General features: G+C 44.1%; 1 protein-coding gene and 1 long non-coding RNA gene across 3 annotated transcripts; one reads left to right on the forward strand and one right to left on the reverse strand.

The window, feature by feature from the left end:
- The first annotated feature begins 11606 nt into the window (after positions 1 to 11606).
- Positions 11607 to 24323, forward strand: ING1 (inhibitor of growth family member 1). 2 transcript variants are annotated; one of them, XM_038383999.2, is made up of 2 exons: positions 11607 to 12419; positions 23063 to 24323. In XM_038383999.2, exons 1-2 carry the CDS (start codon positions 12278 to 12280, stop codon positions 23764 to 23766), a joined length of 846 nt encoding a protein of 281 aa, XP_038239927.1. In that variant the 5' UTR covers positions 11607 to 12277; the 3' UTR covers positions 23767 to 24323. The 2 variants fall into 2 exon arrangements, with proteins under 2 accessions (XP_038239927.1, XP_038239946.1); XM_038384018.2 differs by lacking the exon at positions 11607 to 12419 and adding an exon at positions 20007 to 20095.
- On the reverse strand, positions 15471 to 19018 carry LOC122455909. Its single transcript, XR_006274491.1, has 2 exons — positions 18884 to 19018; positions 15471 to 15907 (listed from the first exon to the last, which is right to left on the reverse strand). It is a non-coding gene; the product is annotated as an uncharacterized LOC122455909 (long non-coding RNA).
- Positions 24324 to 25148: the final 825 nt, after the last annotated feature.

Below are 25148 nucleotides of genomic sequence, written 5' to 3' on the forward strand. Positions count from 1 at the left end.
CAACATATTTATAAATAATCTGGAAAAGGGGGTAAACAGTGAGGTGGAAAAGTTTGCAGACTGAAGATAGTTAAGTCCAAAGCTAACTGCAAAGGGTTACAAAGGAATCTCATTAAACTGGGTGACTAGGCAACAAAATGGCAGATGAAATTCAATGTTGATAAGTGCAAAGTAATGCACATTGGAAAACATAATCCCAATGACACATACAAAATGATAGTGTCTAAATTAGGTGGTTCCACTCAAGAAAAAGATCTTGGAGTCGTGGATAGTTCTCTGAAAATATCTGCTCAATGTGCAGCAGCAGTCAAAAAAGCTAACATGAGGGAAGGGATAGATAATAAGACAGAAACTATCATAATGCCATTATATAAATTCATGGTATGCCCATACCTGGAGTACTGCATGACGTTCTGGTCACCCCATCTAAAAAAGATATATTAGAATTGGAAAAGGTACAAAGAAGGGCAACAAAAATAATCAGAAAAAAGAAAAGGAGTACTTGGGGCACCTTAGAGACTAACAAATTTATTTGAGCGTAAGCTTTCGTGAGCTACAGCTCACTTCATCGGATGCATTCAGCGCCACTCAAATAAATATGTTAGTCTCTAAGGTGCCACAAGTCCTCCTTTTCTTTTTGCGGATACAGACTAACACGGCTGCTACTCTGAAACCAAAAATAATCAGGAGTACTGAACAGCTTCCGTGTGAAGAAAAATTAAAAAGACTGGGACTGTTCATCTTAGAAAGTGATGACTAAGGGGCGATATGATAGAGGTCTATAAAATCATGAAAGAAATGGAGAAAGTGAATAGGGAAGTGTTATTTAAGCCATAACACTAGGACCAAGGGTCACGCAATGAAATGAATAGGCAGCAGATTTAAAGCAAACATAAGGAAGTACTTCTTCACACAATGCACAGTCAACCTGCAGAACTTATTGCCATAGGATGTTGTGAAGGCCATAAGTACAACTGGGTTAAAAAAAGAATTAGATAAGTTCATGGAGGATCGGTCTATCAATGGCTATTAGCCAAGATGGTCAAGGATGCAACCCCATGCTCTGGGTGTTTCTAAATCTCTGCCTGCCAGAAGCTGGGACTGGATGACAGGAGATGGATCACTTGACAATTGCCCCATTCTGTTCATTCCCTCTGAAACATTTGGCACCAGCCATTGTTGGAAGACAGGATACTGGGCTATATGGACCATTGTCTGATTCAGTATGGCTGTTCTTATGTTTGTATGTTTCCTAGCCCATTGCTTTAACCATGTCACCCCTGTCTTTCATCCCTCCACTCTCTTTCTCTGGTGCATTAAATATAAGCTACTTGTCTTCACTTTCAACACCCTTCACAGCCTGTCTCCATCTTACCTATCATCTCTCATTCACTATCAAGATATCAACTCACATCTCCAATTGGTCCATGATGCCATCCTCCATCACCCATTTGTTAAATTTTCAAACAAGCATCTTTGTGCTTTCTCCCATGTTGTCCCTCACACTTGAGAGGAGCTCCCCATAAACAACTGTAAAGCCACATTATTGTTCGTCTTCAAATCCCTTCTTAATACTCTCCTTGGCTGTGACTGCAAAAAACATGACAAGGACTAGGCTGCTGGTGTGCTATAGACACAACCTATCATGCTGACCAATACTGTCCGATTGTTTCCTTGTACTCCGCCATCTGAATCCATCTTTTGTCGCTTGTCTTATATATAGATTGTAAAACTTTTGGGGCAGAAGCCATCTTTTTTGTTCCATGTTTGTGCAGCGCCTAGCACAATGGGGTCCTGGTCCATGATTAGGGCTCCTAGGCATTACTATAATACAAATAAATAATAATAATTAATCATCATAATAATATGTTTTTGAAACCTTAGTTTGGTGACTAGATCTTAGATTACAACTGCAATTTCATGCTAAACTATACTATACTGTTCAGCTACTAGGTGGTACTGTGTGTAACATACCTTATCTAAGCTAACCTCAGCCATACCTGGCAGTAAATTAAAGGATCTTTACTGAACACATATGGTATGTATCTATCTGAGAAGGAAGCTCTGTGGCCAGTCTATATCTGCTACAGAAGCCTGACCTGCTAGTAACAGCCCTGTAACCTACAGTGACTCCTGACATGACATGGTGTCAGGAATAAACCAGTGCCAGAGGAGAACAGAAACAAAAGGAAAACAGCAACACAGACTGCAAACAGAAGGAACAAAGCAATAAAAATTGCAGGATCTCATCAAGATGCCACTTTTCAATGCCCCCAGAGAATGTAACGCTTTGACAAACCCTCACTATGGACAGCCTGGAAGCATTGCTACAAAACTCCATAAGGAAACTGAAGATATACAGGTATCCTCTTTAATTTATGCTATTGGGAAGCAAGCAGAGCATATCTTTAAATCTTTTACCTTACTGAAGACAGTCACAATGATGCCAATGAAGGAGTTTGGCTATGTTTCATGTACACTTTATACCTCAGAGAAATGTGGTTTATGACAGAGCGTGATTTCACCAGTGAATTTAAGAACCAAGAGAAATGCTGAATGTTTTATAAGAACTCTGCATGCATTGGCTGAAAACTATGATTTGGGGGCTGCAAAACATGACAATATCAGAGACAGGCTGATTATTGGGTTAATAGATAAAAATCTTTCACAGCATCTACAATTAAAACCAGACTTAATCCTAAACACAACTATACAGCTAGCAAAGCAGTTTAAACTAGTCAAAGAGCAGAACAAAAGGCAGAAGCAGCTTTAAAGACCTAAAATTAGCTTAGCTTCAGGTAAACTAACCCTAAGTCATACACAGACATATGAATGCTAAAAGTCTTTCTTTTAAAAGCCCTGAGGCTATGAGGAAATTCCAGGCAAACTACAAAGTCTTTCAGAATAAATGTACAAGATGTTGAAAATTGTATAGCTCAAGATGTATGTCCAGCTAAAGGTGAAATATGTAATAAATGCACAAAATATGGACATTTTGCAGCTGTTTGCTGCACTAAGGCAGTGAGAGTGCTAAATATGAAAACAATCAAGAGCTATTATTTGTGGTATCTATCATATGTGATGACACAGAACTTGCCTGGAGACTGAAGCTGAATATTCATAGAAAGATGATTGACTTTAAAACTGACTTAGGAGCTGATGTCACAGTTATCTCAGAAGGGACCTACAAGACCTTTCCACAGTGACAAAACCACTGAATGAACTGTTAAAGTCGAACACATCTTGGCTATGGGGACCAAATCAAGAAATTGCCTTCAAAAAGCTAACAGAAATTATCTCAACAGCGCTAGTTCTCAACTACTAGGATGTGAACAGACCCACAATGGTCAGTGTGCATGCAAGGAGTTATGGCTTCGATGATGTATTGTTGCAATAACATGGATTTGAGTGGAAGCCAATTGCATTTTGCTCCCACATGCTCACAGAAGCAGCAAAATGATATGCACATATTGTAAAGGAGTGCCTGGCAAGCATATGGGCATGTGAAAACTTTTATAGATATTTGTGTGGATTGGATTAGTTTACACTAACAGACCATACATTTCTTCTAACCTTCATTAACTGAAAAGACCTGGATCAAGCACCGCTGAGATGCCAGTATCTTTTGATAAGATTAATGCAATTTAACCCAAATGCTAAATAGGTTCCTGAGAAAAATCTGTTAGTAGCAGGAATTCTGTCATGGAGACCAGCATCTCACTCAACTACCGTGAGCTCAAAGCTGATACAAAAGGCATACTTGGATATTGTGGATGCATGAAGATCAATGACAGAAAAGAAACAACATCAGTTACAAAGAGCAATATTGACAGACAAACAACTTAAAGAATTTCTAAGTTACATTAGAGTTGGCTGGTCCAAGATCTAAATGACAATAGGGAAGTGACAAGAAACTACTCTGCAGTACATGGACAATTAAGTGAGGCAAATGGACTCATGATTACAGGTGATTGCATTGTAATTCCAAACAAAATAAGAGGAGACATCCTAAACTAACTAAATGTGAATGGGTCAACCAAGCAGTGTGGTGGTCAGGCATCAGCAAGGACATACATTATCTGCATGTGAACATTGTAGAACTAGTAGAGCGACACAATACAAATAACCTTGAATAACATATCTCTCTACCAGACAGATCTTGGAAAAGACTAGCTGCAGATTTATATGAATATAAAGGATATCATTACCTGGTCATAGTGGACTGTTTTTCCAGATGTACAGAAATAATGTACTTGTTGCATATTGTAACATGTCAGTGTTATTGGGAAACTAAGTGCACTTTTGCTTACTTTGGTATTCCAAAACAACAAGTGATGGACAATGGATCGCAATTTACTGCAGCAGAATTTAATTCATTATGAGCTAAATACGATTTTGAACCTATTACTAGCAGCTTACATTACCCACAAGCAAATGGAGAGGCTGAGACAGCTGTTCAGATAGCCAAGGAAATCCTACAGCAGGAAGATCCATTCCTTGCTCTTCTGAGCCAGATTAACACCAATAGCTGCTACTGAATTTAGTCCAGCACAACTCCTGATGGAAAGACAACTCAGAACTACCATTCCAACTTTGGAAAAGAACTTCTCTCTAAAGTGGCCAGACATGAGGAGAGCCAAGTCATATAAAACAGCAAAAAAAGCTTATGAACATGTTTACTACTGGTGAGACTCAATTAGAGAACTGCTGGGTCTATAACCTGGTGACTGTATTCATGTCAAACTGGATGGAGAAAAAGGACGGACAACTTCAGCTGTCATAAAGACAAAGAATTCATCACCCAGATCATATGTGATTGAGACTGACAGTGAGAGTTCAACAGAAACCATTGACATTTACAGTTTGTTCCTCAGAAAGAACAGTCAACTGAGCAAATTCTACAGATGGCGGCTGCAGAACAAGAAGACTCAAAAATTTCAAACCGACCACAGTCAATTGTTGCAATTAATTAACAGCCAGATGACCAAGTTTTGGGTCATGTAATTAAAAAACCAGTACGATTCAGAGACACTTAACAGACTGATACTTCAAAGATACCATGATATTGAAAATTTTGTAAATGGTAGGAACGTTGAACTTAAAGGGGGAGATGTAATGGAATGCTAAACTGTATTAGAATGTTCAGCCATTAAGTGGCATTGGGTATAACATACCGTATTTAACTTAACCTCAGCCATACCTAGAAGCACATTAAAAGATTTTATGTTGAACACATCTGGTGTATATCTCTCTGAGATGTCTGCACAGAAACTTGACCTACTAGTAGCAGCCCTGCAACCTACCATGGACAAAGTGTACATGACAAGAATTAAGTTTCCAAAAGATTTTCTACTTCCCTCAATGAATATTATTTTGAATGAAGCGATTATTCTGCGAGGGACCTTTTTTTCTTTGGGAGCTCACCCTTTCCCCTCTTGCTGCTTCTAGAAGGAAAGAGAAGGTCAGAATAGTGCAGAAGAGTTGGGGAAAGAAAGGAGGTGGTCAGATCTTTGCAGTGGGGGATGCACTCAGGGCATCAGCTCTGCCCCACATCCATAACCCCCTTCCATTTCTGTCTCCCTTCAAAAACTGCCCCCACAGTGCTGAGACCAGGATAGGGAACTGAGAACAGGCATGTCACTGTGAATTGATTAGCATACAGCTAGTGCATTCTGTGGCCAGGGTTACCATTGCCAGGGAGCCACAGGCAGGGGAGGCAGAGAATTGGGTTGTGGGATGCTAAGAAATTATTTTAAAAAAACCATTGAAATTAAATAACCCAAAACTTTTTTAAAGCAGAATTAAGATTGCCCACTGATGCCTCCTCCTGCCTTTCCAGAGTTCAACTACACTAAAATCTCTGAAAACCAAGAAATAAAAAGTAAAGATACATTTGAGCAATGCCCTGAAAATGCCAAAAACACACATACTAATACACTACCTTTACACATGCCAGCTATTGCCAGCTCCAGGATATGGAGACAAAATTGGCTCCTCCTGAAAAGAATTTAGAAGTCCATATTGATTCTTTTATTGTCTTTGACTCCATTGACCATTAAGTATTGTTAATATGTCACTGAAGCCTGGCATGTTTGGAGAGAATTGCTCGAGTGGCTCTGTTCCATTCTGTCTGAGAGATTTCAGAGACTACTATTAGGCAATTGTTCATCTATCACAAGGGCTCTCTCGTACACAGTTTCATGCTGTTCTTCTGGCTGGCACCCTTCTGTTCAACATGTACATGAGGTTGTTAAGAGTGTTAATAAGGAGATTTGGGGTTCAATGCCTTCAGTATCCAACCCTGGCAATACAATTGAACAACATACTCAAGTCGAATAGTGTAGGCCTGAATAAGGGCTAGCTGACTGAGGCTCAGTCCAGGTACGATTGAGATAATTGGCTGAGGTAAATAACAGAAAATAATGGTGGACCATAGATCAAGATCCTTCAACTAATGTAGTATGTATACCATTTGCTACTGAAGTTCACATCCTGAAAGCTTTGGATCTCCAGTTGTGGCTGGATCCCCACATTGCCATGGTTGCTACATATGTTTTTATTATTTGCACTTGGTAAAACAGGTTGTGACCATTTATTTGACATGTGGACCTCATCCTGGGTATCCATACCTTTGTCACCTATAAGTTGGATCGCTGCAACACGTTCTGTATGCATCTTGCAAACCGGTGGGCTAACTCACAAGTCCATGCAACAGAGAACGTTCTCCTGCCACAGGACTTCTCTTTCTTTCCTTCAGAGCTTCAGTTTTATTTCTTCAAAATAAAACTGTTTAACACAATTTAAAATATCATTCATGTGCTTTCCTCCTGATTTGGGGCCTTCCCCAGAACCCCATCTACTCCCTACAGGGTTACACTCTACAGGCCATCTGTCTTGGAGTCACATATGAAGTAGGGTCTTTTTCATGACACAGGAACTCCTGTGGGAGTCTTCCTGCAACTATCACTAGTCACTATTACTGACTTTTATGAGGACCAGGAAATAGTCAGGCTATCACCTAATGCCTGGGTCACATCATCAGCTGGTCAGTCACAGATGTGGGGGTAGGCCCAACTATCCTTAAATGGCCAGTCACCATTCAAAAAATGAAAGTTAGTGCAGAATGAGGCTGCCCGTTTTGTATTTCATGCAGAGAGCACATTGAATTTATGATCATAGAATCATAGGACTGTAAGGGACATTGAAAGGTCATCTAGTCTAGTCCCCTGCACTCATTAGCTGTCCGTTGATTTCTTAGTGAATCTCAGGTTTGTGGGTGTTGATGCATAAAACTTCAAAGGGTTTGGGTCGTGACTATCTGAAAGACCTTCTCTCTCCCCTTTTGTCATACTGTGAAGCTTGGGATCAACCAAGGCACTTGAGTTTACAATCCCCTGGTTCAAACAAGGGGCAGGTTAGGATGTCTTGTCAGTGAAAGATCCTCAGTTCTGGAACTTCCTCCCCCTTGGCACCACACAGCCCAGATTTATTGACCTTCAACAAACACTGCAAAGTTTATCTATCCAGACTTTTCCCCAGAAGCATTGAATAGGGCTGGAGGGGAGAGTTTATTATTTGTATGTATAATCATTGTTCTGTGCCTAGAGCATTACGTGGGTGCTTTACTACACAGAATAAATACACACATTTTATGCCTCTCTTAGCTGTTCAAGGTTTTACATCACAAATAAGATAACTAACTGACAAAAAGGGGAAACTGAAAAAACAGATAGGGTAAAGCATAAAACAGAGAAGAAAGCAGAGATTGGATAGTACTTATTTAGTACTCAGTTATCATTGTGACGAGCATAAATATCTAGATAGATTCAGATACCTTAGGTAGGGCCTGGCTGTTCCTCTGTGTTCTGTATAATGATGACCACAGTCTTAGTGCTTCACAAACAATAACAGTTTTGCTAACCCTATGCATTCAAAAATGATGAGTCAGGGCCCCAGAAATCACAAAACTGGCTTAAAATCATGAGATTATTAAACGAACAAATAGGGGTTCTTTTTATTTGTCTCCTGGTTTTGGAGCCTTTAGGGATCGTGTTTTCCAGCTTTTCTCTGCAACCATGAGGCTAGAAACTTACTTTTTTTTTTTTAAATGAAAGCTGAGATTCTCATGTAATCGTATGACTTCTGGATCTGGGGCTTTAAAAGAGGAAATTTTCAGATAAGCACAGACACATTTTCCTAATATTGAGAGACTTGTGATAAAATCACACATGTTGCCAATCCAGTTATATTAAGTGAAGGTCTTCATGAGTAAAGTCAAGTCTTCATGAATCAGTACTCATGAAGACTGCTTAAAGCAGGAGAAAAGAAACATACATATGACCCTTGTAAGGAAGCTTTAATAAGAGGTCTATCCTGCAGTGCCTTCACCACAACACTGTTCTTCCTCCCACTCTTTTGTGATCGTTCACATAGCCATAGACATTGCAGCATCCTGGAAAATGAAGTTTTGCTATTTATATTCCCCATATTTTGTACTTATAGCATAAGCAATAAAACAAGCAGGAGAAATCCGCTCCCAACGCCCCCCCCCCCCCCCAAGAGATTCCTCCAGACACCGACCAGGGTTATCCTCCGCTTCCTGCAGTTGAAGCTTCAGTGGTAGCAACAGCCAGGTCAGTGAAAGAAACGCAGGGAAGAAATGCATGAAGAGCTACTAAAGAAACTACAAGCAACCGAAGCATGATTGGGGAGGAAGGAGAAGAGAAAGGAAGGTGGGGAGGAGAGGGAGAGAAGATGGAGGGGGGGAGGAAGAGGAGGAGCTAGGCCTCTCCTGCTAATGATACTGTTGTCTTGACGACTGGGCTTACCAATAAGTATCCATTTTAAATAAAATATCCTCCTCCCATTAAAGCACACAGAGGGAGGGGAGAAACCTGCTGATTTTTAATCACTTTATTTTAAAGGCTATTGTTAATAACACTTTCAGCTCCTTCGAAAGACACCTCCCCTCTGCCACCATGATCTAAGCTCTCACGGCACAGCAGATCAGAGAAACGCTGAGTCTCTGCCACCTCTGGAGAAATGAGCTTTCCAGCCAGAGCTTTTTCTACCCAAAATCTCCTTTCCTGGAGGGCGGGGAGAGTGTGAGGGAAGGAAACACTATCAATGGGAAAGGAGGATTTTGCTGTGCGTATTGCAGTCTATTTCCCCAGTGAGGTTTGGGGTGGTTTTGATGGGGTGTGTGTGTGTGCGTGCGCACGCGCGTGCTCATGTGTGTGTTACATTCTCCCTCCCCTCTCAAAGTATTGTGGATTGAGGGAGAATTTTGCTGCATATTTGTGTCTCCCCGTTTAGGAATAAGACAAGGATTTTGCTGTGTATGTTTTAGTATCTCAGTCTCTGGAAATGTGTGTGTTCTGAAGGGTTTGGGATGGGTTTGTTCCTTTCCCACCTACCGCCAGTATGGTGCAGAGAGTATTGCACACTGTGTATGTTTTACTATCCCTCTCTGGAATGGAGATTTACTGCAAGTTACAGTCTCTCATTCGCTCTGCTGGGGATATCTTCTATTGGGGAGCATTTTGCTGTGTGTTAGGTGCTCCCCTTTTCGGAGACTGGGGCATTTTTAGTGGGGCGATGTGTAGAAGAGAAATTGCTGTGTACACTAGTTTCTTCCTCCTTGGGGATGGGGCATACTGGGTACTACAGTATTTCAGCCTCTGTAGACACGGAGAGGTAGATAGCCTCCGTGAGATGTTCATTACTAGCACATGCAGCAGAACAGATGCATACCAAACTTTAAAAAACAAAGATTCCCTCTCCTCTAGTTACAATCTAAACTAAAGGTGACCTACACTGGGGAACATCATTGGCTGTGTCTTTTTTTAAATTTCTTTATGCTGCATGAAGGCTTGAAGGGTTTATTTTACATATTAATAGCTCAGGCATCACTTTTTTCATTTTCTGTGGGCAACTAGAGAACTAGTGGAGATAGGACATCTCAGCTGCCAACGAAGTAAAACCAAATTAGTTTAGAAATGTGATTAATTTTCCAGACAGTTTTAAACTTTCCTGCTGGTTTGTTTGTTTTTTCCTTTTTGGTTGGCTTTTAACTCAAATTGCTGGATGAAAAGCTATTTTGATAAAGCTACAACAAGGAGGGGGGATAGCTCAGTGGCTTGAGCATTGGCCTGCTAAACCCAGGGTTGTGAGTTCAAACCTTGAGAAGGCCATTTAGGGATCTGGTGCAAAAGCTGGGGATTGGCCCTGCTTTGAGCAGGGGGTTGGACTAGATGATCTCCTAAGGTCGGTGCCTTCCAACCCTGATGGCCTATGATTCTAAGCTGGCCCCTTCTGGCCAGAGGGCAGCCAGTCCTCATCTCGGATGAGCCAACGAAAACGTGGAGGAAAACCAGAGACCCAGAGGACTTACAGGGCTTCTTGAGCTGTCCAAGTAGAAAAGAGGGGGGGTGAGGGGATGAATTTCATTGTTCTCCTCAAATTACGTTTAAGAACACAGGAGCCCAGTTGGGCAGGAAGCTGACAGGGGACGGGGCTGCATAAAGGTCCCCCAGGCATCCCCACTCCAATTCCACCCACCCTCACACGGGCGGCACCGCCTAGCCTCCCCTCCCCCTCCATAGGGTATGGCCCCTTACACCGCTGAGGCACTTCCCTCCCCCTCACACGCGAGCCCCCGCAGACCCTCCCCACCACACACGCGCTGTCCCCTCCCTCCCCAGTAACCCCTTTGTTTCCTGCATGGGCATGTGCGAGGGATTTTTCTGCCCGCCCCGCAGTGCACACGTGTACGGCGCATGCTCGGGGCCCCAGGGGCTGTTGGGAAATGTAGTTTAACTCCCCCACCTCCATTTTCTCGTCGCCCCTCGTCAGAAGGCGCGTGCGCATTCCTTCCCCTCCCTTGTCGCGGTGTCCCAGGCAGAATTGTCATTGCTTGTCCCGCCCCGATTGGCTCGCAGGGCGGGACGCGACTGGCTGGCAGCCGTGTCAGCTGCCGCCTGCGCTGACTGGGTGGCTCTTGAATTCATGCCGTTGCCTGGCGGTGGCTGTGCTAGTGGCCGGTGATCCGGGTACCGCGACTCAAACTGAGCCTGTGCCCGTTCAGCGGGACTCCGGGGGAGCCGTGCCTGGGAGCTGGGCGGTCCATTTCGGGGCTGAAGAAGCAGCAGCGGCGTTGCATGATCTTCCCCCAGTCCTGCGGCGATACCTCCCGTCCCGCGGGAGAGGCTGTGCGGGACAGTGCAGCCGTTTCCACCAGCTGCGCAAAGTTTGTGCCAGTGACCCCAGTGTAAAAGCACCAGCCACTGAGTTCATCATGTACAAACGCCCCGTGCATCGCCGTCATCTCAGCACCAGGCACAACTTTCCCTGGAGCGTCAGAGCTCTTGCACGTAACCACACCACTTTCCAGCTGGCCACGTACCCCCTCAGCACCGTGCCCTGGCTCCCGGTGCACTCCCGGCATCACACACACGCGCCTTCGCCTGCGGAACGCATTTGTTCCCTCCGTACCTCACCGGCCGCCGCAGCACAAGCTCCCCCCCCTCCCCGCTTGGCTCTGCTGTTGCAGCAGCCCCACCTCCTGCTCTTAAACGTGAGTACGGAGAGGAGGTGCAGCGATAATGAATATGCACATCAGCGTTTGTGCTGCTGCTGCTGCTGTTGTTGCGGGGGGGAAGGGTCAGTGTGTAGAGGGGAGGGGTGCGCATGCGTGCTGCGTGGCGGGGCTGAATGTTTCCCAAGTGTTTGAAACTGGTATTTGGGTTTTCCACGTTGGATCAAGTGCGGCGTATAGCGAGAGGGGAGGCTGTATTAATATCACCGGGGACGGGAGCAGCGGCGGCGAGAAGAGCGTGGAAGGAAGGAGAGAGGCTAGGAGCGGCGCACGGAGGAGCTGCTGCTGCTGCTGCTGCTGCTGCTGCTGCTTCTGTCAGACACTTTGCACCACAGATTTTGTTTCCAGATTGTTTCGGAGGATCTGGTTTGAGCCCCCCTCCCTGCCTCCCCCTTCGCACACACAAATCCCTCTGATTGTTCCTACCACCTCCTTCGTGAGTTACCCACAACGACAGCCATTCAATCAGCTGCTGCTGGCGGTGGGGACTAGCGGAGGGTGCGTGTCTCTCTCTCTCTCTCTCGGCGTTCACAAGAGAGGAGTCAGATGTAGCTTCTCTCGGTTTTGGGGAGCTCCACAGCGAGGTGGGCAGGGAGCCAGCCGGGCAGATTGGGGCTGTCTTCTTTGGAGCGAGCAGCCCTCGGTCTCGCAGAGAAGGGGGGAGGAAGACTGTCTTGCCGGATGAAAATGTTGAGTCCTGCAAACGGAGAGCAGCTTCACCTCGTGAACTATGTGGAGGATTATCTGGACTCCATCGAGTCTCTGCCCTTCGATCTGCAGAGAAATGTCTCCCTGATGAGGGAAATTGACGCCAAATATCAAGGTAAGTGCTTTCTTGTGTGTGTGTGTGGTGCTGGGTTAGGTGGGTGTCTTTTCTTTCCTTGGTAGCTGAGTCCTGGCACCCCTTGCCCTGGCACCCTGCAGGGATGGTAGTTTTTTATTTCTGGGAGGAGGGAGAAAGCAGGAAAAGAGAGCCTAGAAGAGGAGAGAGGGGCTGATCTGCAGCGTTAGCTCTTGTCATGGGGCGGAACAAAAGGTCTCCGGCTTCTCTTATTAAGCAAGGACTCTGCTTTTCAGTCTAAAATACTGGACAAGAAGACGGGGGGCAGGGAAGCGGGGTCTGGGGGGCTATTTCTGGGTGTGTAGTTGTGGAGGGAGGTTTTGTAGGTACCGGGGAAAGTGCTGGGTGGACAGAGGGAGAGATTACAGCACAACAACATTTAGGAATGTACAGTATTCATTATGGCTGTAGTAAGGGAGAGAGGCTGCTAGGGAAGAAGGGGGAGGAGGTTTAGATGCGAGTGGGGGGCAGGGTTTGCTTTCTTCAGGCTCTTTTTAATGGGGGTGCGATTCACCCTGTAAAACAGCGCCCGTGTGGGTGGGGGAGTTATAAACGGTGGATGGGTTATGGATGAGCTGAATGCTAAGTGCCCCCTCCCCGCAGAATGCTGGCTGCACTCACTCCGGGGCATGCCGTCTCTTTGCCCCGGGGGGAAGGGGGTTAGTTTGCGTGGGCTTTGGGTCACTTGCTGTGTGCGTAGGGGGGGAAGGTCTGTTGGACGCTGCGGGCAGAGGTGGCCCAGGGTGCTGGAGGGGACCCCTCCTGCTACGTGGGGGTGGGTTTCTGGTCTCTGCGGCACTTGCCGCGGATCTGCGGGCTCCCTTCCCCGCACGCGGGGAAGAGACTGGTGGAAAGATCCCCATCGAAGGCACCGGCAGCAGGGGCTACAGGGCAGCGCTGCCCGGTGCGGGGGTGGAGGTGTAGGGCGGCGCGCCTTCCTGCACGACCACCATCGTGCAAACAGTAGCTGCGTCCGCGCTATGTCGGAATCAGTCACCCTGCTCGCTGCGTCATTTATAGCCCTCCCTCATTAGCATATCGTGGTTCGCCCCGCCTCCGCCTCGCGCTATTGGCCGGGCTCTGCCCCCACGGCTCAGCCTCTGCTGCTCACTGCCCGGGCTCGCTGTTCCGCCTTCTAGCTCCGCCTCCTCGCGGCGTTTCCGAAGCCCCTTTTTTTTTGTGGGGTTGATTTGAATATCTTGAGGTCCCTCCCGCCTCCCCGTTTCTGATTGGCGCCATGGGCTGCGCGAGTTGGGCGCAACTTTGGCCTTCGGATTCTGATTGACACCTTTTTAGGTGGGGGACCTGTGCTGACTCCGCCCACTGGTTCTGATTGGAGCCTTGGGATTGGTGGGCGGGTCCTCCCATTCTGGTTGGTCGGTTGCCCTGGAGAACTGAGTACCGGGTTTTCTGATTCCGATTGGCCTGCTGCGCCGGAAGGGACGGGTTCCTCCCACTTCTCATTCTGATTGGCGTGCTGGACGGATAAAGGCGGGTTATCCGTGTACTCTTTGATTCTGATTGGTAGAGGGCAGACTCGGCTTCGCCTCCTTCCCTCTGTTCCAATAAAACGGGAAACTCGGTTGGGCCCATTTCCTGTTCAAAGAACAATAGCCTGACGTCACGTCCTGGTTGTGCCTGCTGCGTTGGCAAGTGGCCGGTTGCTAAGGAGGGGCGGAGCCTCCTGAAGGAGACTGATAGAGCGCCTTCCTGGTTGGCTGAGCGCCCGCTGGTGCCCCGCCTCCGCCTATAATGGTGGCGGGGCGCAGCGCAGAGCTGTGCGGGGAGGAGCCGGGAAGTGAGGCTGGGAATCGAGAGAGACCGGCAGGGGGCGCACTCGCGGGAGCAACTCCACCGGCCTCGCGGCCTCCGAGTGGGGCGGGGCGGGGCGCTGAGGCGGCGCGGGGCTGGCGGGACCTTCCGCTGCCAAGCGCCCTTCCCGGGACGCGGCCCCCGGCGCTTCGGGGCGGAGCTCGCGCGGGGCGGGTCCCCGGGACTCGGGTCCTTGCTGCGGGGGACGAGTCCCGCTGTCTTCGCCTGGGCCGGGCGCTCCTGCAGCGGGGCTTGGCTCCAACTGGACGGAGCGGAGCCGCCCGCCCGCGGCTGGCCCGAACCCCCAAACCTTCAGCCCCTCCGTCCCACATCTCCCCTGGACGGGGAAGAGACGCGATCCTGGCCTCCGCCTGGGCAGCCCCACTCCAGGCGTGCGACAGCCAACGCCCAGCCTGGTTGCTAGCCCGGAAACGGGCTCCTTGCAAATCTGCCCCCCACGCCAGTGTCCTGGGAGCTCCCTTTCCTCTCCACAGAGGGATGCCATTTACACCCAGCCCCCGTGCCCCGGGGTAGCCTGCCTGGCAAGTCCAGAACACAACCTATGAATTTCTTCTGCTCTGTAACCTTCAAGATGTCCCCACCCTACCCTTCATGTATTTTTTTTTTTTTTAAAAGCAAATTAACCAGCTGTTAGCCTTTCTTCGGACAATAGTCTCTTCAGATGTTGAAAGGGAGAGGGAGATCCGAGAAATATAAATTACCATTGGGCTTATGCATATAGTTTATAGCAAGATTTTGGTAATTATTTTAGATGGGGGATTGTTCCTTTTAAAAAAAAAACTTAATTGAATTTTGCATAGCATTTTGCTGATTTATAGTGTGTGGTAGTATACCAGAAGCTTTGAAATACACACTTCATTAAACAGTAATCCTCATGAATCACACAAATAGTGGTCTCTCCTGACATACCTTTAAAAATTGAATAAAGAGTAGAGCATTGTGGTAAGGTGCTAGTACTCAGATTTCATTACTTGTACAAAAATATAAAACTTACTGATGTATGGCAAAGTGTCACAAAATGAGTTATAGTTGAGTAAATGAACAAAGTACTGCGCTATATGTATCCTTTGCCACCACTGTTCATTTACTACATTGCAATATTAATAATTAGTATCTGTTCTCCTAATTATTGAATTAGTGAGGTTCTACAATATACATTTCCCCCAAACTACCTCTAACAAAGTTGTAGTTTAAAAAAAAAAAAACACAATACCCATGTTTCCATCTGGATTTGTCACCTTTTTGAAGGTGGAATTTTGAAAAGTGCTTAGCATTGGGCATGCTCTGCTCCCCTTCAAGTCAATGGGAGTTTCAGTATGCCATTTAGACCTACTCTGGGAATGGTTAGTTGAGAAAGTGATGTTGGCAGCTGCTGGCACCTTGTCTATTGATGGAGCTGTACCAATATTAGCAATGGTGGAAAATGATTATGCTGGCCTCAACCTGAGAGCATGCACACCAGACCACTGGCACTATAAAAGGATAGGCAGATATAGGGCAACTATCTGTTTCCACCGGAGTAATCAAGTGCCCCGTTACTTGGCCTCTAGATCTTTGTTAGAAGAGAAGGGTGGGGGCCCCGACTCAGAGCCATTCAAGTGACTGTTGAAATAGAGCCTTTTCTTCATTTATGTTTTCTGAAAAAAATTAAAATGACACAAGTCAAGATTTATACCCTTGCAGGCATCAAACCAGCAGTTTGCTTTGCTTAATGCAGACAAAAATAATCTTTGCAGCACAGGAACTGGCTGTTATTCCAGGTCAACACTGAATATTCCAATTAGTTACCTTTATGGGGGCCTGAGCTTGCTGCCATCAATCAGTGGGAACAGTGAGGTAAATATTTCAAACTCGGAAAATAAATCTGTGACTCTTATTCAAATATGGGTCACAGGGGAGCTGGGCAAATAGTAGAAAAAGGTAGCCAAATTTATCTCTATAACTATATATTTTAAACCTCTGATTTTATTGGCTTAGAGACTTTCAGTGCAGAGCAGTGGATAATGTTGAAATAAATGTTGCAAAGAGAATTTGTGTTGTGAGAAACTTTTTAGCTCAGCAAGTGCAGTACTTAGAGTGTCTGATGGGTATTGCCTATGTTTTCATTCTTATGGCTGAGGGTGTGCTTTCTGATGCTACACAGCAAAAAAACCGATAGTTTGTGTCCTCTGCAGCCTACGGAGTTACAAGGTGCACAAAATTCCCAGCATGTGATTTTTGCATTTGTAACTTTCCCAACATGCTTTAAATATACAGGTGACAGAGTAAAACAGGGACTCTCAATGTCTCCCAAGATAGTCAACAACCTATAACAGCGAGGCTCTTGCATAGGGCCTATACAGTATTTACCCGAGAGTGGATTAGTATTAGCCATTCTGGAGAGGACAGGCAAGCCATGCTGCTGAGTCTGCTTCTCTAAGGAATATTACAAATTAGAGCCTGTCACAACTTTCAGCTGAAATAGCTGCTAAGAAACTTATTTTCTTATCTAGTACAACAGTCTCCCAGTTCCATCCATCAGAACACTCACTTGTTGCTGAGCAACCCTTTTTATTTGGGCACAGTTGTAAACAGCAGCCAACTGTATCACTCAGTATCTTGTGTTGTGCTGAGCAACTTTAGGTGAACTCACAGGAAGTGCTCTGCCGCTAGCAGGATCAAGGTTATTATGACTAAATGAAATATGCCTTACCAATATATTAAATAGTAGAGCAATGCTAGGAGTGTGATAATGGTATGTTTTTCATGTGCATATAGCATATTTAAAATGAAGCTTTAGTAATAGGAATGGAGAACCGAATTAAACTATTTTGCCACTAAAAATATTAGTAGCCTATAGAGAAACATTCTTTGGATATCCACAAAGAAAAGGATTTCTCCTAGAAAGATTATCTGTATGTCAAATTCAAGTGGGCTAATCTATTAATGACAGTGGCAAAGTGCCACAACATTGGAATATAGACTTCTGAATTTAAGTCATAGGGAATAATGATGATAAATGTTTAATCTCCCACCATACTTAATCTCTAAGAGTTTGTCTTGGTTAGGATAAAAGGTTTTGTTTTTTTTAAGAAGGTTAGCTAGCTTATTCACACTAATTCTACCTGCTATAGTACAACTAGCTGTATCTAAATTAGAATGTGTTAGTTAACATGTTATCAAAAAACAAACATCTTTTTTATCCTAATCATGACAAAAGCCTAAATAGCAACAGCTTTGTTGGATTTAGTTGTGTAACAAGAGCTATTAGCATGTTTTCTTGTCCAAAAGAAAGTCTTATTAGGGAGATATATGTCCACATTTGTAAAATTCAAAGTCAGAGCTTTGCTATTTTATTTAAATGTAGATGTGACTGTAATATTTATTAGGTTAACTGAGTTACTTGTCTGCTTTTTCTGCCAAGTCTTACATTTTTCTAAAACCTTCATTCTTGGTTAATAAGCTAAACTGTTCTTCTCAGAAGCCTTTGTGTTCATTTCAAGGTGAATGGAAAGAGAAATAGATCATGATGCAATTTAAAAAAAAAAAGAGAGAAAAGAATCCTTATTCTAGATAATATCTGATGAGGAATGAATATATTTATGATGGTGAAAGGGAAAGGAATCTAACATGTCTCACTGATATTGAATGGAGTTTGATGAAATGAGCACAAATCAAACACATCCATCTATTTTTCACAATTATGAACTCTAGAATCACACATTTGACCCTTTAAAATTTCTCTCTCTCCAAAACAATGTCTGTCTGTTGAAAAAAATCCTTATAGTAAGTAGGACAATCTCCATTTGGTTTATACTTTTACTATTTTAAATCTGAGATCATAACTGCTCCAACTGTTGCCAAATATATTTGAATGTCCTAAATACTTATTTTCTCTGGTTAAATACATATTGAAAATAGATGCGTGTATTTACTCACATTTCAGAATATGTTGGTGCGGGAGGAACATGGTCACACGCAGGCATGTATCCAAGCGTCCTGCACATCTTAAAAGGAGGTAAAATACCTAAAATACCTATAGTTTGTATATTGCAGTCCTGATCCAGCAATCCTTAGACTTTGGCTCTCACCTGCCAAAGACTCGGAGGAACAGAAGGGTAGCTTAAGGCCTTGTCTACATTACAGTTTTGTCAACAAAAGTCAGGTTTCATTGACAAGACAATGGAGATGTACACACAATGCTCCTTCTGCCAACAAAATTCTCCTACTTTGCTGTCAAAATAAAACCACCTCAACAAGAGGCATAGAGCTTTTTGCAGCAAAGTTACATTGGCAGTGTAGACACTGCACTTGGTTATGTTGCTGTAAATGGTCTCCAGGAGGTGTCCCACAATATCCATCCTGACTGCTCTGGTCAGTAGTTTATACTTGACTGCTTTGCACCCAGGTATCCATCCCTCCCCCTTTAAAGGCCTGGAAATTTTTGAAATTCCACTTCCTGTTTGCTCAGTGTGGACAGCTCAGAACAATCTTTCCAGCTGACCATGGCAGCTCCATGCAACAAACGCTGTCCCGCTTGGAGCACACCTGAGTCATTAGATCTGCTGGTGTTGTGGGGAGAGGAGGCTGTGCAGTCCCAGCTCTGGTCCAGCTGTAGGAACTGTGATACTTACGGTCAGATTTCTTCTGGCGTGTTGGATAAGAGCTACAAATGGACATGCATCAGTGTGCACGAAGGTAAAGGAGCTGAGGCAGGCGTACCAGAAGGCAAGGGAGGTAAATAGTCCCTCTGGTGCTGCGCTAAAGACCTGCTGCTTCTGTAAAGAGCTGGACACCATCCTTGGCAGCAACCCCACTTCCAAGAGCCCCATGGATGCTTTGGTGGGGCTGCGGACAGCGGACACAGCCCCAAGGACAAAGTCGAGCACATTTTAGGGTCGTCCAGTGGTGTGGTGAGTCAGGAACTCTTTTCCACTCCAGAGGGGTCCAGCCAGTCCCAGTAGTCCGTCTCTGGTGTGTATGATGCGGCAGAGGAGAACTCTGGTAAGTGATCTTTTTGAGCTGACGTGATATGAAGTAGAGCTGTCCTTTGCTTTGTATATATTGTAGAAGTGGGTAAAGGGATAGAAATGTATAAGACTAGCTGTGTTACCATGTGCTTTACATTCCCGTATGCAGCAAAGCAGTGCGGTGAAACAGCGTGTTAATGTGCACCAAGATTTCACGGGAATTCTCCAGAGAGATCTCCTAGAAAACTTTCCTGGAGGTACTCACCAATCCTCTGCTGAAGGTTCGTTGGCAGAGCTGCTTTGTTCCTTCCCCCATTGTAGGAAACTTTCCCGTGCCAATCAGCAATCACTTGTGCAGGAACCAAAGCGGCACACAGGTGAGTGACATAAACACCCGGTCTGAAGCTGCATGCATGCAAGAGATGCACCCTTACATCCTTGCTTACCTTCAAGAGTGAGATAGCATCTTCATTTACCCCTGCCTATGGAAAATGGTGGCAGAATTTACAATATTGTCCCATGTCATCTGCAGTGATCCCCTTTAAAAAGGACACAGAGACCTTTTGCCCCATCTTGAGCGCACCCTCCTCTCCCTTAGGCCGGCCTCACCATATTTAGGGTGTTCACTAGGCTGTCTGCTTGCTAAGAGACCGTGAGAAACTGATTCATATTTTTAAAAAGTGCATTTTACTATAATGAGTCGATGCAGTGTGTGCACTAACATTCATGCTTCTGTTTATTGTTTCTTGTGTTTCTACAGCTGTGGCCTTCAGTGGAACCCCCTACACACTGGCGGAGTGCCTCCGCCAGGTAAGGCAAGGAGGACATGTTCCGAGAGTTGCTCCAATCCTCAGAGGCCAAAAAACAAGAATGCAGGTTGTGGAGAGACACTTAAAAAAAAAAAATTATAAAATAGGCAGGTCAGAAAGGAGAGCTAGGAGTGAATTTTAGTGGGCTAGGAGCAAATGATAAAAGTGATGGAAGAGCAAACAGAGTTGTTGAAGTCCCTAATCACACCGCAGGCAGAATTCATGTGCTCGACCGCCCTGCAGATGATACAGAACTGCCTTCCATGCACTCCCCAAACTCCTCCCACACATTCCGTGCAACTTCCCGGCCCATCTTGGTACCTGCTCACTCCACCTCTTTGGACAGCTTCCAAAATGCTAGCTGGACTTACACTCAGCTATGAGAGCCTACACTGCCCTTCATTGTTATCTCCTTTCCCACCAAGCCCTTTGTATGTGTTGTTAATTGGTATTTAATAAAAACAAACTCTTTGAACGATAACCAATCTTTATTTGTCTCCAAAACACAGTGGTTTATGCTGGAATTAATACACAGTGGCAATTTCATCATTTGCTGACTACACATCCCGGTCAGGAATCATCAAAATTTTCATACAACGCGGCAAGTTAATAAAGCATGGCAGAGTGCTGTATAGAATGACACATTACTGGAGCTCATTGTCAGAGTTTTGCCTCAAAGTCTCCCCGATTCAAATTGCTCTCCCCCGGTGCACCTCAGCCTTGGTATCTGGCTGCTCAAAATCAGCTGCCAGGTGATCCGCCTCCACACAACCCTATGGGAAACGTCTCACCTTTAGCCTCACAAATATTATGGAGCACCCAGCAGGCTGCTATGACCATGGGAATATTTTCCTCATTTAGGTCCAACTTGCCATAAAGGCATCGCCAGCCTGTTTTTAATCTGCTAAACGTACATTCTACAGTCATTCTGCACCTGCTCAGCCTATTGTTGAAGTGCTCCTTGCTGCTGTCCAGGTTTCCCGTGTAAGGCTTCATGAGCCCTGACAGTAAGGGATAGGTCAGGTTTCCCAGGATCACTATGGGCATTTCAGTATCCCCCATTGGAATCTTTTAGTCTGGAAAGAAAGTCCCTGCTTGCAGCTTTCTGTACGGACCAGTGTTTCTGAAGATGCATGTGTCATGCACCTTTTTGGACCACCCCACATTGATGTCAGTGAAACGCCCATGGTGATCCATAAGTGCCTGCAACACCATTGAGAAATACCCCTTTCTATTGATGTACTCTATTGCAAGGTGGTCTGGTGCCAAAATTGGCATATGCCTGCCATCTATTGCCCTGTCTTACTTAGGGAATCCCATTGTCGCAGAGACATCCACTGTTTCATGCACATTGCCAAGGGTCACAGTCCTTTGTAGCAGGATGTGGTTAATGGCCCTGCACACTTGCATTACCGCAGCCCCAATGGTTGACTTCTCAACTCCAAACTGATTCACAACCAACCGGTAGCAGTCTGGAGTCGCCAGCTTCCACACAGCGATCGCCACGTGCTTCTCCACTCAGAGGGCAGCTCTCATTTTGGTGTCCTTGCGCCGCACTGCTGGGGCTCTCTCCACACACAGTTCCAGGGAGGTGCGCTCTGCATCAAAAAGTTTTGCAGCCACTGCTCATCATCCCAGATTTGCAATCTCAGCGCTTGTTTCCTGGGCCCAAAAGTGATGGTTCACCATGTGCAGCTGCTCCATGAATGCCAAAAGCAATCTGGTGTTGTTTCTTTCCATGGCACACAGCGGGTCAGGCACTTCTGATTCCTGTTTAAATTGGGTGCTCGTGATATACTCAGTGACCAACCATGATGTGTTCATAACAGTGACCACAACAATAGAGAGCAATGCAGGATCCATCCTTTCAGACAGAGATTGCGAGTGCACAGTAAACAGGGGCCATTGAAAAATGCCACAAAACGCAGTTGAAAGCCCATGGAATGATGGTACAGAAAAAACTGCATCATGGGACATTGAGCCCTCACCAATGATGCACTTCAATCCACTCCACCTTCCCAGAACTCCTAGCTGCAGAAGATGGCGAGTAGCCCCGTGGGATAAATACCCACAGTGCACTGCTCTCTCTGTCGATGCTCGAGCAGCAACTGTGGACGTGCTCCGCTGATAGAAGGAGCGTTGTGTTAACATGCACAAATGATTTCATTATACTAAATTAAAATTTATTATAATTTTTGATTGTCGGCATAACTTGCGTAGACAAAACTGTTTAGTGTAGACAAGGCCTTAGAGACACTTCTAACCCCCATCCCAGCGGTATCAAATAAAGCTCATTGTAGCTCAGGACCTAGCTCACGGCATTCAGAATTCTTGTGCATCAGAAGTCAAGTATGATAGCCATTACTAAATAACTCAGCATCTGTTTTCTGCAGTGATTAGCTCACTCGCTCTCCCTCCGCCTGTTTCAACCATTTCTTGTGGCCAAAATGTAAATGGCAGTCCTGTCGTCTTTGGTTTGGAGGGAGTTTCTTTGATTTTTTAAGCAGAGTGTTAATGTTAATACGTGAAAGATGGTCTGAAGAACCACTATGATATTTTAGTTCCGCCTCTGATTTTAGAACAAATTTTGGAGTTGCCAATGATGATGGAAATATAAAATAATCTTCTTTTGCTTCATTGATTTGTCTAAAAGGAAAAGTCTTGAAGATCTAGGCCACTTACCTGGCAAATCTGTAACTTCCCTTCATTGTGACAAGCTGCTTCATAGACATCATAGACTGCCGCACCCACAAAACTCGCACAGGGTGTAACAGTCTAAAATGAAATTATTTATAATAATACATTTCTAAATTTAAACTAGATGGCATTCGCATTTTGTTCCAGAGAGACCAACTATTCAGCTGTAGATGTGAGCCACTTCTTGTCAGATTTCAACTTCAGTGTGGCTGCCTTTGATGAGCTTTGTACTTTACAAGAAAGTAGTGCTGCTTTTGGGAGGCAATAGTATGGGGAGGTTTTGTTCAGCCATTCTGTATGTGCAGAATATTTATAGTTTTACTTTTTTCCTTTGCAGAGATCTTAAAGGAGCTGGATGATTATTATGAAAAGTTCAAACGAGAGACCGATGCAGTGCAAAAGAGAAGACTTTTGCATTGCATACAGAGAGCACTGATCCGGAGTCAGGAACTAGGAGATGAAAAGATCCAAATTGTCAGTCAGATGGTGGAGCTTGTTGAGAATAGAACCAGGCAAGTGGACAGTCATGTGGAACTATTTGAGACCTGTCCAGAGACAAATGAGACCACTGGAAACAGTGGCAAAGCCAGCCAAGATAAGTCAAAGAATGAGACAATCACTCAGGCTGAAAAGCCCAACAATAAGAGGTCTAGGAGGCAAAGAAATAATGAAAATCGAGAAAACGCTTCTAATAATCATGATCATGACGACATCACCTCAGGAATGCCAAAGGAGAAGAAAGCAAAAACATCCAAGAAAAAGAAGAGGTCTAAGGCTAAAGCAGAGAGGGAGGCTTCCCCTGCGGATCTTCCTATTGATCCCAATGAGCCAACATACTGCTTGTGTAATCAAGTCTCCTATGGAGAAATGATAGGATGTGATAATGATGAGTGCCCAATTGAGTGGTTTCATTTTTCATGTGTGGGACTCAATCATAAACCAAAGGGCAAATGGTACTGCCCTAAATGTAGAGGAGAAAATGAGAAAACTATGGACAAGGCACTGGAGAAATCTAAAAAAGAAAGGGCCTACAACAGGTAGTTTGTAGACTCTTGATTGTGAAGAAAGATTAAAAAAAAGCAACCAACCAGTGTATTTATTGTCAGTGTCACCTTTGTTGAGGTGCAAGGATTGTAAAATGTATATTTTTTAAAGGAGGTTAGAAACTAAACCATTCCTGTTATAGGGACGGCAATAAGAGCAATTTTGTTTTTCCATTTGATACAGCTGTAAAAAGAAAGTGGTCTGGCGACCAACATTAATAAACATGTAATAAGAGTTTAAATTTAGTGTTCAGATAGATCTAAAGACAATATAATATTTCTTTTCTGTGCTGGTAGCACTATACCCATTAACATTTAGATAACAAATATTTCTTAAATGTAATTTCATTTTTCTTTATAGAGGAATGTTATTTACCTTTCCAGCAAACTGTCTAATATTTAGCCATCCGGTTGTATTTGAATAAAATGACAGTACATTACAAATTTAATTTCTTTCAGTGATGACCAATGCAAGATCAAACAAGAAGGTAAAATATGACTTCTGCTACAGTGTGTCAGTATAACAGTTCAATAACAAATGTTTAAATAGCGTTAGAAGATTATTTTTTAAAAAAGTAAATGGTTAAATTTTACATGACAGATATTTTATATACTGGCCGAGTACCACAAGGGCCATTTTAAAAATGATTGAGTACATTTTATATTTAACCAGGAAGTGGTTTAGTAATGAAACTTAACATAAATCAAACTTTATACTGTCACAGATAATAGTGTAGCAATCTTTAATTTGTATAAGGTGTATAAATGTAAATTTTTAAGTGGAGTTGCACTTACTGTATTATAATCGGAAATGCAGCCAAATGCCATTGTGTATCCAATGTGCATTTCCTTCTGTATGTATGAAAATTGTACAGCTGTGATATTAAGAAATAAATGGAAAAAAAAAACCTTAGTTTGCTCCTCTGGTGATTACATTTTAATATTGATTCATACCATTTAAAAATTAATTTCTAACTTCAGTAGCACTATCAAACTGCTGCCTGGAAGCCTAAAGTAGAATCTGTTGTAATGGTAGTCAAATTATGCTTCCAATAATGAATCTTCAGAGAGCGTATGATTAGCAAGAGAATAAGAGTCTCAAAATAGCATTTAAACTTCCATCCAACTCTACACTGTAGTTCTCACAATTACTGTAAGACCTGGCTATATATCTTAAATAATAATAATTAATAATTAATTAATAATTTTAAAAAAATCAGTGGAATGGAAGTGGCCACATTTACATTCATACAGATATAAATTAGTTCACATTTGTTATCAATAGGAAGTGCTTATTGAATTACAATATTATAAAAGAATTATTGCAACTATCCAGTTTAAGCATTTGTAACCCTGCTGGTCTCCTCAAATAAAACTGCT

This window comes from Dermochelys coriacea, chromosome 1 (assembly GCF_009764565.3).
Source record: "Dermochelys coriacea isolate rDerCor1 chromosome 1, rDerCor1.pri.v4, whole genome shotgun sequence".
NCBI lineage: Eukaryota > Metazoa > Chordata > Testudines > Dermochelyidae > Dermochelys > Dermochelys coriacea.